At 42.2% G+C, this 18,513-nt stretch overlaps 1 protein-coding gene across 3 annotated transcripts in view; it reads right to left on the reverse strand.

Moving 5' to 3' along the window:
* Window positions 1-18,513, reverse strand: part of ATP9B (ATPase phospholipid transporting 9B (putative)) — a 481,605-nt gene that overhangs the window by 295,954 nt on the left and 167,138 nt on the right. For all 3 annotated transcript variants that reach the window (XM_069730937.1, XM_069730939.1, XM_069730938.1), the window contains exon 9: window positions 6,580-6,660. In XM_069730937.1, the coding sequence (XP_069587038.1) occupies window positions 6,580-6,660 (81 nt within the window). The remainder of the gene's footprint in view (window positions 1-6,579; window positions 6,661-18,513) is intronic.

Below are 18,513 nucleotides of genomic sequence, written 5' to 3' on the forward strand. Positions count from 1 at the left end.
CTTTGCTAATTTTAATCGTCGCTTCATCTGTAATTTTTCTAGCATTGCCAAACCATTGACCGATTTGACCAAGAAGGGTGCTGATTTGGTTAATTGGTCTTCTGCTGCTGTGGAAGCTTTTCAGGAGTTGAAGCGTCGTTTTTGTTCTGCCCCTGTGTTGTGTCAGCCAGATGTTTCTCTTCCGTTCCAGGTCGAGGTTGATGCTTCTGAGATTGGAGCAGGGGCGGTTTTGTCACAGAGAGGTTCTGATTGCTCAGTGATGAAACCATGTGCTTTCTTTTCCAGGAAGTTTTCGCCCGCTGAGCGTAATGATGATGTGGGCAATCGAGAGTTGCTGGCCATGAAGTGGGCATTCGAGGAGTGGCGTCATTGGCTTGAAGGAGCTAAGCATCGCGTGGTGGTATTGACTGATCATAAGAACTTGACTTATCTCGAGTCTGCCAAGCGCTTGAATCCTAGACAGGCCCGTTGGTCGTTATTTTTTGCCCGCTTCGACTTTGTGATTTCGTACCTTCCGGGCTCTAAAAATGTGAAGGCGGATGCTCTGTCTAGGAGTTTTGTGCCCGACTCTCCGGGTTTATCTGAGCCAGCGGGTATCCTCAAGGAAGGAGTCATTGTGTCTGCCATCTCCCCTGATTTGCGGCGGGTGCTGCAAAAATTTCAGGCGAATAAACCTGATCGTTGTCCAGCAGAGAAACTGTTCGTCCCTGATAGGTGGACTAATAAACTTATCTCTGAACTTCATTGTTCGGTGTTGGCTGGTCATCCTGGAATCTTTGGTACCAGAGAGTTAGTGGCTAGATCCTTCTGGTGGCCATCTCTGTCACGGGAAGTACGTACTTTTGTGCAGTCATGTGGGATTTGTGCTAGGGCTAAGCCCTGCTGTTCTCGTGCCAGTGGGTTGCTTTTGCCCTTGCTGGTCCCAAAGAGGCCTTGGACACATATTTCGATGGATTTCATTTCTGACCTTCCCGTTTCTCAAAAGATGTCAGTCATTTGGGTGGTCTGTGATCGCTTTTCTAAAATGGTCCATCTGGTGCCCTTGGCTAAATTGCCTTCCTCCTCTGATTTGGTACCTTTGTTCTTTCAGCATGTGGTTCGGTTGCATGGCATTCCTGAGAATATTGTTTCTAACAGAGGTTCCCAGTTTGTTTCAAGGTTTTGGCGAGCCTTTTGTGGTAGGATGGGCATTGACCTATCCTTTTCCTCGGCTTTCCATCCTCAGACTAATGGCCAGACCGAACGAACCAATCAGACCTTGGAAACATATCTGAGATGTTTTGTTTCTGCAGACCAGGATGATTGGGTGTCCTTTTTGCCGTTGGCTGAGTTCGCCCTTAATAATCGGGCCAGCTCGGCTACCTTGGTTTCTCCATTTTTTTGCAATTCTGGGTTCCATCCTCGTTTCTCTTCAGGACAGGTTGAGTCTTCGGACTGTCCTGGTGTGGATTCTGTGGTGGATAGGTTGCAGCAGATCTGGACTCAGGTAGTGGACAATTTGATCTTGTCCCAGGAGAAAGCTCAACTTTTCGCTAATCGCAGACGCCGTGTGGGTCCCCGACGTCGTGTTGGGGATCTGGTTTGGTTATCTTCTCGTCATATTCCTATGAAGGTTTCCTCTCCTAAATTTAAACCTCGTTTTATTGGTCCGTATAGGATTTCTGAGGTTCTCAATCCTGTGTCTTTTCGTTTGACCCTCCCAGACTCCTTTTCCATACATAATGTATTCCATAGGTCGTTGTTGCGGAGATACGTGGCACCTATGGTTCCATCTGTTGAGCCTCCTGCCCCGGTTTTGGTGGAGGGGGAATTGGAGTATATTGTGGAGAAGATTTTGGATTCTCGTGTTTCTAGACGGAAACTCCAGTATCTCGTTAAATGGAAGGGTTATGCTCAGGAAGATAATTCCTGGGTTTTTGCCTCTGATGTTCATGCTTCCGATCTTGTTCGTGCCTTTCATGCGGCTCATCCTGGTCGGCCTGGGGGCTCTGGTGAGGGTTCGGTGACCCCTCCTCAAGGGGGGGGTACTGTTGTGAATTCTGTGGCTGAATTCACTCCTGTGGTCACAAGTGGTACTGCAGCTTCTGAACTTCCTCCCTCAGGTGTTCTGGTGAGCTCGTTAACTGCTTCATTACTTAACTCCGCCTGATGCTGCTATCCTTGCTCCTTGTCAATGTTTCAGTGTTGGATCTGAGCTTCTCCTGATTGTTCCTGTGACCTGCTGCTCTGTATAGCTAAGTGATTTTTGCTTTTTTGTTGCTTTTTTTCTGTCCAGCTTGTCTTTTGTTTTGCTGGAAGCTCTGAGACGCAAGGGGTGTACCGCCGTGCCGTTAGTTCGGCACGGTGGGTTTTTTTTTGCCCCCTTTGCGTGGTTTTGCTTTAGGGTTTTTTGTAGACTGCAAAGTTCGCTTTACTGTCCTCGCTCTGTCCTAGAATATCGGGCCCCACTTTGCTGAATCTATTTCATCCCTACGTTTTGTCTTTTCATCTTACTCACGGTCATTATATGTGGGGGGCTGCCTTTTCCTTTGGGGAATTTCTCTGGGGCAAGTCAGGCCTATTTTTCTATCTTCAGGCTAGCTAGTTTCTTAGGCTGTGCCGAGTTGCCTAGGTAGTTGTTAGGCGCAATCCACAGCCGCTTTTAGTTGTGTTTAGGATAGGATCAGGTGTGCAGTCTACAGAGTTTCCACGTCTCAGAGCTCGTTCTTGTATTTTTGGGTATTTGTCAGATCACTGTGTGCGCTCTGATCGCTAAGCACACTGTGTTTCTGGATTGCCTTCATAACACCTGTCATTAGCAAACATAACACCCATATACCCATCATACACATCCTCCATTCCATAGTCCCACACCCAAATACCCATCATACACATCCTACATCCCATAACCCCATGCCCATATACCCATCCTACATATCCTCCATCCCATAGTCCTGTGCCCATAAACCCATCACATTCCTCCATCGCATAGTCCCGTGCCTATATACCCATCATACACATCCTCCATTCCATAGTCCCATGCCCATATACCCATCCTCCATCACATAGTCCCATGTCCATATACCCATCACACATCCTCCACCCCATAGTCCCGTGCCCATACACCAATCACACATCCTCCATCCCATAGTTCCCTGCCCATATACCCATTATGACAATCTTCATCATGGCAACCATTCTGATATCATCGTCGCCATGGCAACTTATTATGACATCTTCACCATGGCAACCATTATGACATAACCGTCACATTACAACCTATTATGACATCATCGTCGCCACGGCAACCATTATGACATCATCGTTGATATGCACTGGTTTTTATATATATATATATATATATATATAGATTGGGGCCAAACTTTTAGATCAAGAAGGGGTTGTCCTAGTAGTTGACAACCCAATTAATTTTAAAACCTTCCAAAGATCAGATGTATTTTTTTTTTCTTATTAAGTCCTGGTACGTAATACCATAGACTTCATATGGTATACTTATTTTTTCTCGTGACTGTACACTTAGTACATTATATATGGGGAAAAAACTGTGTATATGTTCATCAAAACATATGACTGTTTCCTTCACCATCTGCTCATCTGTGGCAGAAAGAACATCATTGTCTTCATCTATATTATTTCAATCCAAAATACAAGAAGCCTGGTGGACCCTATTAATAAACCAACAGAATTTAAATATTTTTTTTTTATAAATTCTTCAGACATTCATAATATAAAGTGCAACAGTGATCGAGATGAGAACATTGAAAATGAACGTTGCCACATCCAACACTCCTTATGGTCAGGGCACTGAGCAGGCATCAGGTCGTGTACATACCAAAACAGATACAATATGTTCCCCGCCTTCCAAATTCTCGCTTGATTAATTGTACCGAATTTGTAAATGTTTCAATGTGTTTTCTCATGTTTAAATCTATATAAAATTGCATATAAAAAAACTAAAATCCAAAATATATCCAGATGACTGTTTGCTGTATTCATCTTGTCTGCTGCTGTTTCATGTAAATTCCAATTTGACAATTATCTCAATGAAACAGTGATTATAGTGTGAATTGCTTCTTTTAACACAAATTGGGACTTGAAGGCTGCATTCTTGAGAAAGTGATGTTCCCCCTGAAATGTAGCAAGGTCTGCAAACTGTTGGGCGCAGCACTCCACTTACATCCAGCCTTGGTATTACAATGACCATACAGACACTTGGATTGACAACGTCCAATGGCATTACCCTTATTGGATATTATTACTATTGCACTATATGATCATACTATAAGTAAGACCCTTTTGATCCTTTATTATGCAAGACAGGATACTTAGGTATGTCTGATTTGATTGTCTGACCACATGTGAGATATACTTATTACCTATGTTAAGTATCTACAGCTGAAAACTCACTGGTTTTTCCTTTTTTTCCACTTGGAAATATAACTAAAAAATTCAATTATAAATAGGATTACTACTCCTCTGGTGTTATATATACAGCTCTGGCAAAAATTAAGAGACCACTGCAAAATGCTCAGTTTGTCTGATTATTCTCTTTATTGATATGTCTTTGAGTAAAATGTAAATTGTTGTTTTAGTCTATAAACTTCTGACATGTCTCCGAATTTCCAAGAAATAATATTTGTATTTGTTGGACTATTACTCCCATCCGGCTACGTCTCTGTTCACATATGACAGAGACAGCATGAGCCGATCGATGATGGGAGAATAGTCTCATCATCCGATGCCTGTGTTCAATCAAAACATTTACATAATTTACATATTCACATACACAATACATACTTACCAAACACATAATCCCGGACGCCTGCGTCTCCTGCAAACAATCAAAAATAATAAACCAACATATACTCCCTGTCCGCCGCAGTCCATTTAATACCGAGTGTCCCATGTCGATGTCACCCGGCCGCCAGCGATACACTGGCAGGAGGTAATCACTCCTGCAGTGTATCACTGAGCCGCCGTCAGAGTTCACTGGACTTCATCAGCTGATCAGCTCCAGTGCTATCACTTATGGCACTGCTGTGTGGGAAAGTTCTCACACAGCGGTGCCGTAAGTGAGAACACCAGAGCTGATGAACTCCGGTGAACTCTCACGGCAGCGCAGTGATACACTGCCGGAGCAATTACCTCCTGTCAGTGTATCGCCATCGGTCTGGTAGAGCGGTCACATCTCCCGATGTGACTGTTCTACACGTGAGATCGCAGTGGGACACTCGGTACTAAATGGACTACGTCGGACAGGATAGTATTGTATGTTGGTTTATTATTTTTTTATTATTTCCAGGAGACGAGGGTGTCGGGGATTAGGAGTTTAGTAAGTATGGTAAATTAAGATTCAATAAAGGAGTCTGTGTGATTATTTCAAATAAAGGACTTTATTCTGGCCTTGTCTTTATTTACCATATAACTATAGGATTTACAATGGATAGGTGTCCTCTCCATTACTAAGCCGTGGGCTTGATGTTACCTGACAATACAAAGGTGACATCAACCCCACAAATATGAACCCCACTTGCCATGGCATGTGGGAAAGCGAATCTAAGTGCCAGAATTGGCGCATCTATGTTTTTAGCCTGGGGGTGCCAATATCCATGGCCCCTTCCCAGGATATTATCAGCCCACAGCTGTCTGCCTAGCCTTTGCTGGTTCAATTTTATAGGGGACCCCAAGTCAATTTTTTTCTGGGTTTTCCCTGTAAACTAGCCAGTAAAGGCTAAGCAAACATCTGTGAGCTGATATTAATAGCCAGAAAACCTTTAAGGCTATTGGCTTCTTCCCAGAATATTAACATCAGCCCTCAGCTTTCCCTCTGCTGGTTATTAAAATTACGAGGGAGCTCCCACAATTTTTTTTTATTTTTTTGAAAAATAAACATATTGCATTTCACGCAGATTTTAATACCAGCCTAATAATAGCCTTATACTTACCCTTCTATTTTTTGGTCTTGTTGCTGCACACTTGGAAGTGCTATGATATAGTCCGCCTTATCTTTCTACACTATACTAGTGTCTACAATAAGTCTGAACATCACATGATTGGTAGAAAGTAAAAGAACATTATGTGAGCCGCCAGTGAACAAAACTTAAAAAAAAAAAAACCTTGTATAAAACTGTTGGATGTGATGGCAAATTAAATATTTTTACACAAACTTTCAGGGTTGTTTTTTTTTTGTTGCATGTACAAATCTAATACTAGAAATTAAGGAATATAAATATTTTGTAGCTGCTTTTTGTTCAGTGATCCCTTTTACTGTAGATATTTGTGAGCATGCTGCCTTGAATATATGGGACCGGAATAGCAAAACCTTTGGGAAAATTCTGCAATAACCAGCTACAAATGAGAGGTAAAAGCACGGACATAGCAGCACATAATCCTAACAATGGGGCAGGTGAGCCTATCAGTGACTGATCTCCTGACAGTACCAGTATTCATCTACGAGGTGCTGCAGGTGCGCTGCACATTGTTCTGGGGGCCAGCGCCTCCCCTGCTAAGCTGTCAATGCAATATTGTCTCCAGGGCATATTATGTGGATATGAAAAATTAGAGAAAGCGTTTACTTACCCGTGTAAAGTTACCTTCAAAACTGTGAATATCCAGTTGTGGCTTCTGAGCATAAACATAAGCATTGATTGAAAAGAGATCCTGCAATAGAGAATAGCTGCAATTAATAAACAATGCAGCTTTATCAATAAATAAGGGAATGTCATAGAAGGCCGACTAAAAACAGCTTGTTCATTTCTAAATATGATACCATCGATTTTCCTTCTTTGTTCATGAAACTAAATCTTGGAATCTTTTTTTTCCCCAACACATAATGACAGAGATCGAGCAGACATATCACCAAACAACATGTTATGGATAACTTTTATATCTGATACTTCAAAACACGTTTATTCCTGAGGGAAGGTTTACAGAATCACAGTAATATGAGGTTCACGGCATGTCACACACACAAAGAAAAAGAAAAGATTCGGAAAAGGTCACAAAGTCTTATTATAATATTGATTTACACTGGTTCATGGCCAATAAATAAACAAATATGTTATGAACTAGAAATATACTCTGTTCAACCAAAAATATTTAATTTCATTTTGAAAACTATTTATGATTAAAAAACCATAAACAACTGCCATTTTCTAAAATGTTCATGAAACCGAAGTATAAGCACATGCATAAGAAAAATTAAGTCATCTCCCATAAAGATAAGTCTGCGTCCTGTGTGTGATAGGTGCTCTGGATTCTTCGGTGGCAAGGTGAGAGCTTATTTTTTGCGCGCCGAGCTGACATTTTTATTGATATCATTTTGGAATAGATACGATGTTTTGATCCGGTTATTGTATGTTATTGAAATTTGCAGCCACCAGAAAAACGTAATTCTAGAGTTTTGATTTTTTTTCTTCTTACGCCGTTTACCGATCAAATTAATTATTTTTATATCTTGATAGATCGGGCGAGTCTGAACACGGCGATACCAAATATGTGTTTGGCTTTTTAAATGTTTTATTTTGAATGGGGCAAAATGGGAGTGAGTTGAACTTTAATTTATTATTTTAACATTTTTAAAACCTTTTTAAAAATTGTTTCATTAGCCTCCATGGGAGACTAGTAGCGGCAATCTTTTGTAGGCCTTCTATATGTAACAAAAATGTTCATGTGTTATGAGCGCCGACCACCGGGTCACACACAGCAGTTCGGCAATGACAACTACAGGGGTCTCCTGCAGACTACAGGTTGTTATGTCAACACATCGGCGATCATGTGACGGGGTGCCGATGGGTGCAGCTAAGACGCGCATCCAATTTGCGTGAGCTAAATGCCGCGGTCAGAGATTGACAGCTGCATTAAACTAGTGAACAGCCGTGGGTGGATCGCGATTCCAGTCTCGGGCACATTACAGCTGATCAGATCAGTCGTGAGCTCAGCAGTCGTGAGTGATAAAACATGCGGGTTCAGAGGCAAGGCATGCAACAAAGAGGGGGAGGCGACCTAAAATGAATATAGAGATCATAGGTCAGTAAGGGGTTAAGCAAGAGGCACCACTAACCTAACAACACCATGAAGGCCAATGAAATCTCCAATCAAGTCTGGGACAAAGTTGTTGAAAAGTACAAATCAGGGTTGGCTTATAAAAAAAATCTCAATCTCTGATGATCCCAGAAAGCACCATCAAATCCATTATCATCAAACAGCAAACCTGCCAAGAGAGGGCTGCCCACCAAAACTCTCAGCCCATGCAAGGAGGGCATTAATCTTAGAGGCAGCACATAGACCAAAGGTAACCCTGTAGGAGCTGCAGAGTTCCCAAACAGAGACTGGAGTTTCTGTCCATACGACCACAAAAAGCTGTACACTCTACAGAGGTGGCCTTTATGGAACAGTGGGCATAAAAAAAGCCTTTACTGGCACACAAAATTTGTAAGGCTCGTTTTGCGTTTGCCAAAATACATGTGGGAAACTCCTCAAATGTATGGAGGAAGGTGGTGTAGTCAGATGAGACCAAAATTGAACTTTTTGGCTACAAGGTAAACTTTATGTCTGGAACGAAACCAACACAGCTCACCCCTCCCTCCCAAGAACACCATTCTCACATTGAAACATGGTGGTGGCAGCTTCATACTGTGGGGAGATTTTTAGCCAGCAGGGACAAGTAAAATGGTCCAAGTGGAGGGGAAAATGGATGGTGCAAAACACAGGGATATTCTTGAGCAAAACCTATTTCAGTCTGTCAGTGATTTGAGACTGGGATCGGGGTTCACCTTCCAATAAGACAATGATCCAAAGCATTCAGTTATTTTGTCCTATTTGCTTCACAATAAATAGAAAACCAAATGTTCCCAGGTGAAGGCATGTTCTTTAAATTAACTGATGCAAACCCTCAAAAAAATAGTGAAATTCCAGGTTATGAGGTAGCAAAACAACAAAAAAATGCAGTGGGTGAGCGGGTTAATACCTTTGCATGCCACTTTACGCGTTCTACATGTGATTTCCATAATAGATTATAGGGCTGTTCACATGTCTGTGTTCTTTGATGGACCGTGGGTCCGTGCAAAAATAATGGAGTTATATCAGACTTTTACTGGCATTAAAGATGAAAAGTACCAGTACAAGTCTATGGGTCATTGAAAATCACACTGATGGCATCTGTATATAGTCCGTGTACTGTCCATGATTGACAACGCAATGTATAGAAGAAGCTTTGTCATTTATTTATCTACACGTGAAGATCATTGATGAAACAATGAAACTTTTTGTATAACAAGCATTTCTACTTTTATTACATCAACATTTAGTAATTTAACAGGTGCAACGACACAAGCATCAAACCTGCATAGCTGTAAATTATAAATGATGCGCTCCTTGGTCTGGTATAGGGCAGAGCAGGCCCGCTCCTCTATCTCCTCACATCTTAAACTGTTTGCCATTTGTTGTAATCTTTCACACGCTGACCATTCATCACATTCTTGTCCTTCCTATTAGGTTTTCATCAAGACCACGAGAAATAATTCATATGAAACTAATACACATGTGGGTGTCCTATATCTTCATCATTCACCTCTTTCCCATCTGTTATCACCTACAATTTAGATAATCCAGTCTATTATGTGCTTTATTGTGAACAGAAAAATAAGAGTCTCTTGGAACCCAATACCACACACATACAATAAAAACAGTTGTCCAGGCTCTAGCCTTTCTTTATTAGGCATTTTACCTAAACGGCCCATACAAATAGTAAATACCAACTTCACAAACTAAAAAAGCTGTCTTATAGCAATATAAGATGGAGAAACTGAAAAAAAAAAACATTGATGTAAAATTGAGTTTTGGGGTTCCCACTGGATATAGCAAAATCTACTGCAACATTTCAATAAAATTAAACTCAAAAATAAGAACCCCCTTCCTGACACGCCGATTTTTCATTTTTCGTGATTTCTCTTTTAGTCCCTTACTTCCAAGTGCCATAATTCTTATTCTTCTGTCCCCATAGCTGTATGAAGGCTTGTTTTTTGTGGGACTAGTTGTACTTTTTAATGACACCATTCATTTTATCATGTGATGTCATGGAAAGTAGGAAAGGAAATTCCAAGTGTTGTCTTTAAACTACAGCGTTCACTATCCAGTAAAAATCACCTTGCAATATGAAGCTGGTGTTCAAAGGAGTATGGTCATGACAGGAATGGGGGTCTTCAGCAGACCACTGGCGGTCATTGCAACCTATCAAGGCACCGCGATCGCATCAAGGGAGCAAAGACGGACACATAGAGTGATGAGCCACCATGACGGCGCACTGAAAATGTCACCAGGTTAATAGCTGTGGGCAGATGATAGCTGAATAACATAGGCATCATATTCCAGGAAAGATGCTGTCTCAGGAACTGTCAGGGAAGGGTTAAAGTAGCAGTAACCCAAATTTATTTTTTCCTTATTCATCCTGCTGCGAGTCTTTCAGTATATATATAAATCAGCTAGTTTTACCTAATTTACTTGTTCCTTTCTATCTGAAAATTCAAGCATTCCTTCTCTTAAGTCATGTGATCTCATGGCGACTTCTTGGGAATGATACACCTTTATGCTTTCTGAAGGATGTCACCATTTCAGTCACAAAAACGATCTGTATGATCAAATTGCATGGCCCGTACCACTGAAGTTCTTCAAGGACAGTATTAGATACAGCAACCAATGATGATGACTGCACAGCTCCTGTCACACAAATATAATGTAGGTTATCCCAGTTCAGCCTCCTTGACTATATACTTATAATACATTAACTAAATTGGGAGGATATTGAGAGAAGGATAAGGCAGAAATAGTACTGACTCAAGCTGCAAAAGTAATGCTGAACTGATGAGTCAGGACATTGATAGAAGATCAGGAGGTAAAAAATGTAGGGTAAATTCTAAATTCAGGAAACCAAAATGGGGTCTGAAGAATAGCAAAGAGGAGGCTGAACTACAAGAGTATAACTGCACAGTATGTAAGAGATCAGACTATCATTAGGTGGTTGGTGCAAGAACAAAAAAATATTGTTACTGGCCAGTCAGTGCTGTCAGTGTCAGATTGTGTAGAAACACAGCTCTATCGGTTATTGGGTTATCCTCATGTCCATGTTTTTTCGTGAACGGTGTGACCACACAAAAAAAAAAAATCACGGAGATCTGTTTTATTTTTATACAAGTCACGGATCAAAAACCCTCATACAAGGCAATGAATCTGTGAATACCATGGACAGCACACGGATGCCATTTTTAAAATCACAATGAGCAGGACACCCGACAATTTGTTATTTTCTGCATTTGAGAAAATCACTGATGAAACACAAACCGTAAAAAACTGACATAGTAATAAAAATGGGATCCAAAACATTGATGGAAATCAGACCTATGAGAAGAATGATGCCTTTTATCATGCCATAAAAAGTAAAAAAAAATATAGGCAACATCACAGACAGTTCAGAACCTGTGTGAATCCTGGACTCATACTTCTTTCCATCGTCCACAACTTACAGCTTACTTGCAATTGTTAGGTCAGGAATAAGCAAGAGACAGATGTCAAAATGACAGCGGGATCAGACTACACAAGGAATGTTACTGGTCTGTGACCACAGACACTCACAGGTCTGTACATGGAGCTGGAAACACAAACCTATTGCTTAAAGGGCTTGTCTGGGACTTTTATATTTTATCTTTAGGACCGGTCATCAACATCTGATTGGTGGGGGTGTGACATTTGCCACCCTCGCCGATCAGCTATTACCAGTGCTGGAGGTAATCCAATTGTAGAACCGCAGCGAACAGTTCCATCAACCGTGTAGTGTCCGCAGCCGGGTAATGCTCATCTAACACTATTAAAATAAATTCAGGGTGGAGGAGCAGTGCCTGGCCTTTCTGCGTTTCCGCAACGGAGCACTGTAGCAGCTGATTGGAGGGGGTGGTGAATGCCGCACCCCCACCGATCAGATATTGATCCTTAAGGATAGACCATCAACCTAAATATCTCAGACTTCCCCTTTAATGATTCAATTTGACTGCACTGGTACAATAAGAACACTCACTCTGAAGGTGTGCGTGCACTCTAAACTTAAAAAGGCAAAAGTCTTAACATACGCAGAACACACAGTAAAATGGACAGGACAGGCCCATGTTCACTGTGACATTTTCCCTGCTTGATCTGTGGAAATCTTCAGGAGATTGACCTGTAAGTGTTGCAGACACACTGAATAAAGCACCGAGAAAGGTACAACATTACAGGTAGGTTTCTGTCAGGAAATTACTTTCCGATTTAGTCAAGTTGACTTGAAACAATTTTATCTTCCCCCAGCTGTCAGGTCTATTGATCGATCAGGAGTGTGCGGATCTCCAGGTATGGAGACTATTTTAACTAAAAGTGTAACTGCAAATTGTCCTTTTAATGCCAACTCTTTCTGAGCAAGATGCAAAAGCAAACGATCTGACATAACACAAATAGACAGCGGAATGGTGTTACTGCAAAGATTAACCCTTACAACTAGAGAGCAATATACCCAGCATGTCTATGTACTATCTATTCTCAAGATATGGAAACATGTAAGCTGATTTTTTATTTTTTTTTGTTAAGGAAAATTTTGATTTAACATCACATATATTAGGGCTAATGACTGCTGGTCCCCAATAACTTTAATCATGTCAGTAAGGGTTCCAGTGTATTGGAAAGTAGAAATGGTGTAACAGACCGAGATGTAGTAGTCATTAAAACTAGCAGTAAAAAGCTGACGGGAACCCAAAATATAAATGTGAACAGAGCCTAACTACAAACAACCGCATTCTCAACAATTGGACTTTTCACAAGGACTTACAGAACGGACCTAGCAACGAGACCCCCTCTCTCAGACTCAACATACAATAAATAAATAGGTTGAGGGGTTTATAGCCTTCTCAAACCCTCATTCATTTCTATGCATGTTTTTAATTAACCAGTTAATGACTAGGCCATTTAACACTCCTTCCTGGCCAAAGACATTTTGGGTTTTATGATACATGAGCTTTTAATGACTGAATAATTTTTACTCGTTCGGATATTCAAAATATTTTTGCCTATTTTTTGTCATTTTTAAATAATTTTTTTTCATGTCTGGGTGAAATGTAAATAAAATAAGGAAATGCATATTTAGTTTTTTTTCAGATTTTTGTTGTATTTATTTATTTTAAAAATCACAAAGGACAGCTAAAACATTTTAAACTGTGTTCTCCTTTTCATAGAAACAATTTTGATATGTTATTTTTGATGAGGACGGGGCTATAAACAACAATTTAGACAGGCAGTTTATTTTTCCAATTTTTTTTTTTAATTTAAGCCTTTGTTTCTATTTTATTTTTATGTTTATTTATTTTTTTAGTTTATCCGATTTCACTGTGACCCCTGTAAGGTTGTAAAAGTTCTTGGAGGGTGGGGGGGGGGGTCATTTTAATATATGAATACATTCTTTTTATTGCTGAATTACCCTATATTTGGGGCATGTATAGATGCCCCAGATACAGGAAAATCTGATCCTCCTGTGTGCACAGCAGAGATGTCTGAGTTTCCTAGAATCCAGCAGATCCTGTTCTCTCCCTACACCCAGTGATCACATATTTGCTGGGTTGGGAGGAGAAAGCAGGGTAAGTGCTGCAATGGAGAAGTTAAACATGGTAATAGACCATTCTTATCCTCTGTCTCAGAAGTCTGGCTGAGTCTGACAGGCAGCAGCTTTTCCTCTGCACAGCTTCACGAGCTTGTGAAATCTGCTTTGACTGCACTGATATTTTAGAACATCAGTGTAGGGACAAGAGCGGACTACCTGGACGTTAAGAGTCTATGGGCAGTCCAGAAGTAGTTAAAATGATACAGACTATGCTGTCCAATATAAAGGCGGCATAGTATGCAAACAATTCTGCTCTTCTGTTAAATTAAACGATCAAAGAATGTAGCAGACAAATAAATTCTAAGTCTATTGTTCGCATAAACGGAACCAAAAATACTGGGCAATCAGGGAATACACTGGCACATAGAATAAGAGTCTGGTATATTCATAATGTGAGCATTCTCCCTTCCTCTCACTTCCCCTAAGGCAGGGGTGGGGAACCTCAGGGCCATTTACGGCCCTCGATGACGTTTTATCAGTCCCCCGAGCAGATTCTCAGGGACCGCATTCTTGGGCAGGGAGGTGTATTTTGATTACAACCAGCTCATTAATTTCTTCTTGCTCTGTTAGCACACACATGCAGTGTTCACTACTGAACTTTGTGGGCAGAGTTTGTACGGCCCCTGTTATGATCTGGTAATTCAGTACCACAATGGACATAGAAGTCAGAGCACATACAGTGACCTGACAATAACCCAAAAACATAGAACGAGCTCTGAGACGTGGGAACTCTGCTGACCGCAATCCCTAATCCTCTCCAACCACACTAGAGGCAGCCGTGGATTGCGCCTAACGCTCCCTATGCAACTCGGCACAGCCTGAGAAACTAGCTAGCCTGAAGATAGAAAATAAGCCTACCTTGCCTCAGAGAAATACCCCAAAGGAAAAGGCAGCCCCCACATATAATGACTATGAGTTAAGATGAAAATACAAACGTAGAGATGAAATAGATTTAGCAAAGTGAGGCCCGACTTTCTGAACAGAGCGAGGATAGGAAAGGTAACTTTGCGGTCAACACAAAACCCTACAAACAACCACGCAAAGGGGGCAACAAGACCCTCCGTACCGAACTAACGGCACGGAGGTACACCCTCTGCGTCCCAGAGCTTCCAGCAAGCAAGAAAAAACAAAAAGCAAGCTGGACAGAAAAAAACAGCAAACAAATAGCAAAAGCGGAACTTAGCTATGCAGAGCAGCAGGCCACAGGAACGATCCAGGAGGAAACAGGTCCAATACTAGAACATTGACTGGAGGCCAGGATCAAAGCACTAGGTGGAGTTAAATAGAGCAGCACCTAACGACTTCACCACAGCACCTGAGGAAGGAAACTCAGAAGCCGCAGTACCACTCTCCTCCACTAACGGAAGCTCACAGAGAGAATCAGCCAAAGTACCACTTGTGACCACAGGAGGGAGCTCTGCCACAGAATTCACAACAGTACCCCCCCCCCTTGAGGAGGGGTCACCGAACCCTCACCAGAGCCCCCAGGACGACCAGGATGAGCCATATGAAAGGCACGAACAAGATCGGGAGCATGGACATCAGAGGCAAAGACCCAGGAATTATCTTCCTGAGCATAACCCTTCCACTTAACCAGATACTGGAGTTTCCGTCTTGAAACACGAGAATCCAAAATTTTCTCCACAATATACTCCAACTCCCCCTCCACCAAAACCGGGGCAGGAGGATCAACAGATGGAACCATAGGTGCCACGTATCTCCGCAACAATGACCTATGGAATACGTTATGAATGGAAAAAGAATCTGGAAGGGTAAGACGAAAAGACACAGGATTAAGAACCTCAGAAATCCTATACGGACCAATGAAACGAGGTTTAAACTTAGGAGAGGAAACCTTCATAGGAATATGACGAGAAGATAACCAAACCAAATCCCCAACACGAAGTCGGGGACCCACACAGCGTCTGCGATTAGCAAAACGTTGAGCCTTCTCCTGGGACAAGGTCAAATTGTCCACTACATGAGTCCAAATCTGCTGCAACCTGTCCACCACAGTATCCACACCAGGACGTCCGAAGACTCAACCTGCCCTGAAGAGAAACAAGGATGGAACCCAGAGTTGCAGAAAAACGGCGAAACCAAGGTAGCCGAGCTGGCCCGATTATTAAAGGCGAACTCAGCCAAAGGCAAAAAGGACACCCAGTCATCCTGATCAGCAGAAACAAAGCATCTCAGATATGTTTCCAAGGTCTGATTGGTTCGTTCGGTCTGGCCATTAGTCTGAGGATGGAAAGCCGAGGAAAAAGACAAGTCAATGCCCATCCTAGCACAAAAGGCTCGCCAAAACCTCGAAACAAACTTGGAACCTCTGTCAGAAACGATATTCTCTGGAATGCCATGTAAACGAACCACATGCTGGAAGAACAATGGCACCAAATCAGAGGAGGAAGGTAATTTAGACAAGGGTACCAAATGGACCATCTTAGAGAAGCGATCACAAACCACCCAAATGACTGACATTTTTTTAGAGACGGGAAGATCTGAAATAAAATCCATAGAGATATGTGTCCAAGGCCTCTTCAGGACCGGCAAGGGCAAAAGCAACCCACTGGCACGAGAACAGCAGGGCTTAGCCCGAGCACAAATCCCACAGGACTGCACAAAAGAACGCACATCCCGCGACAGAGATGGCCACTAAAAGGATCTAGCCACTAACTCTCTGGTACCAAAGATTCCAGGATGACCAGCCAACACCGAAAAATGAACCTCAGAGATAACATTATTCGTCCACCTATCAGGGACAAACAGTTTCTCCGCTGTTCAACGATCAGGTTTATTAGCCTGAAATTTTTGCAGCACCCGCCGCAAATCAGGGGAGATGGCAGACACAATTACTCCCTCTTTGAGAATGCCCGCCGGCTCAGATAAACCCGGAGAGTCGGGCACAAAACTCTTAGACAGAGCATCCGCCTTCACATTTTTAGAGCCCGGAAGGTACGAAATCACAAAGTCAAAACGGGCAAAAAACAGCGACCAACGAGCCTGTCTAGGATTCAACCGTTTGGCAGACTCGAGATAAATCAAGTTCTTATGATCAGTCAAGACCACCACGCGATGCTTAGCTCCATCAAGCCAATGACGCCACTCCTCGAATGCCCACTTCATGGCCAGCAACTCTCGATTGCCAACATCATAATTTCGCTCAGCAGGCGAAAAGTTCCTGGAAAAGAAGGCGCATGGTTTCATCACCGAGCAATCAGAACTTCTCTGCGACAAAACAGCCCCTGCTCCAATCTCAGAAGCATCAACCTCGACCTGGAATGGAAGCGAAACATCTGGTTGACACAACACAGGGGCAGAAGAAAAACGACGCTTCAACTCTTGAAAAGCTTCCACAGCAGCAGAAGACCAATTGACCACATCAGCACCCTTCTTGGTCAAATCGGTCAATGGTTTAGCAATACTAGAAAAATTGCAGATGAAGCGACGATAAAAATTAGCAAAGCCCAGGAACTTTTACAGACTTTTCAGAGATGTCGGCTGAGTCCAATCATGGATAGCTTGGACCTTAACAGGGTCCATCTCGATAGTAGAAGGGGAAAAGATGAACCCCAAAAATGAAACCTTCTGAACACCAAAGAGACACTTTGATCCCTTCACAAACAAAGAATTAGCACGCAGGACCTGAAACACCGTTCTGACCTGCTTCACATGAGACTCCCAATCATCCGAGAAGATCAAAATGTCATCCAAGTACACAATCAGGAATTTATCCAGGTACTCTCGGAAGATGTCATGCATAAAGGACTGAAACACTGATGGAGCATTGGCAAGTCCGAATGGCATTACTAGATACTCAAAATGGCCCTCGGGTGTATTAAATGCAGTTTTCCATTCATCGCCTCGCTTAATACGCACAAGATTATATGCACCACGAAGATCTATCTTGGTGAACCAACTAGCCCCCTTAATCCGAGCAAACAAATCAGATAACAACGGCAAGGGGTACTGAAATTTAACCGTGATCTTATTTAGAAGGCGGTAATCTATACAAGGTCTCAGCGAACCATCCTTCTTGGCCACAAAAAAGAACCCTGCTCCTAATGGCGACGATGACGGGTGAATATGCCCCTTCTCCAAGGACTCCTTCACGTAACTCCGCATAGCGGCGTGCTCAGGCACAGATAAATTAAACAGTCGACCCTTTGGGAGTTTACTACCAGGAATCAAATCGATATTACTTAATGCAGGATCTCCTGACGCAAGAGAAAATGCCCAGTCCTGAGGGTCGCCACGTAAAAAAGAAATAATGATCCTAACTTGTTGAACTGGGTCACCAGAGGAGCGAGGTTTCAAAGCCAGAAATAGTTTACAATTATTTTTGAAACTCTGAAATTTAGTTCTATCTCCAAAAAACAAATCAGGAATAGGAATTCTTGGTTCTAACATAGAATTCTGAACCACAAAGTCTTGAATATTTTGTACTCTTGCCGTGAGCTGATCCACACATGAAGACAGACCTTTAATGTCCATCGCTACACCTGTGTCCTGAACCACCCAAATGTCTAGGGGGAAAAAAAGGCAAAACACAGTGCAGAGAAAAAAAAATGGTCTCAGAACTTCTTTTTTCCCTCTATTGAGAATCATTAGTACTTTGGGCCTCCAGTACTGTTATGATCTGGTAATTCAGTACCACAATGGACATAGAAGTCAGAGCACATACAGTGACCTGACAATAACCCAAAAACATAGAACGAGCTCTGAGATGTGGGAACTCTGCTGACCGCAATCCCTAATCCTCTCCAACCACACTAGAGGCAGCCGTGGATTGCGCCTAACGCTCCCTATGCAACTCGGCACAGCCTGAGAAACTAGCTAGC

Source organism: Ranitomeya imitator, chromosome 6 (assembly GCF_032444005.1).
Source record: "Ranitomeya imitator isolate aRanImi1 chromosome 6, aRanImi1.pri, whole genome shotgun sequence".
In the NCBI taxonomy this organism is placed as follows: domain Eukaryota; kingdom Metazoa; phylum Chordata; class Amphibia; order Anura; family Dendrobatidae; genus Ranitomeya; species Ranitomeya imitator.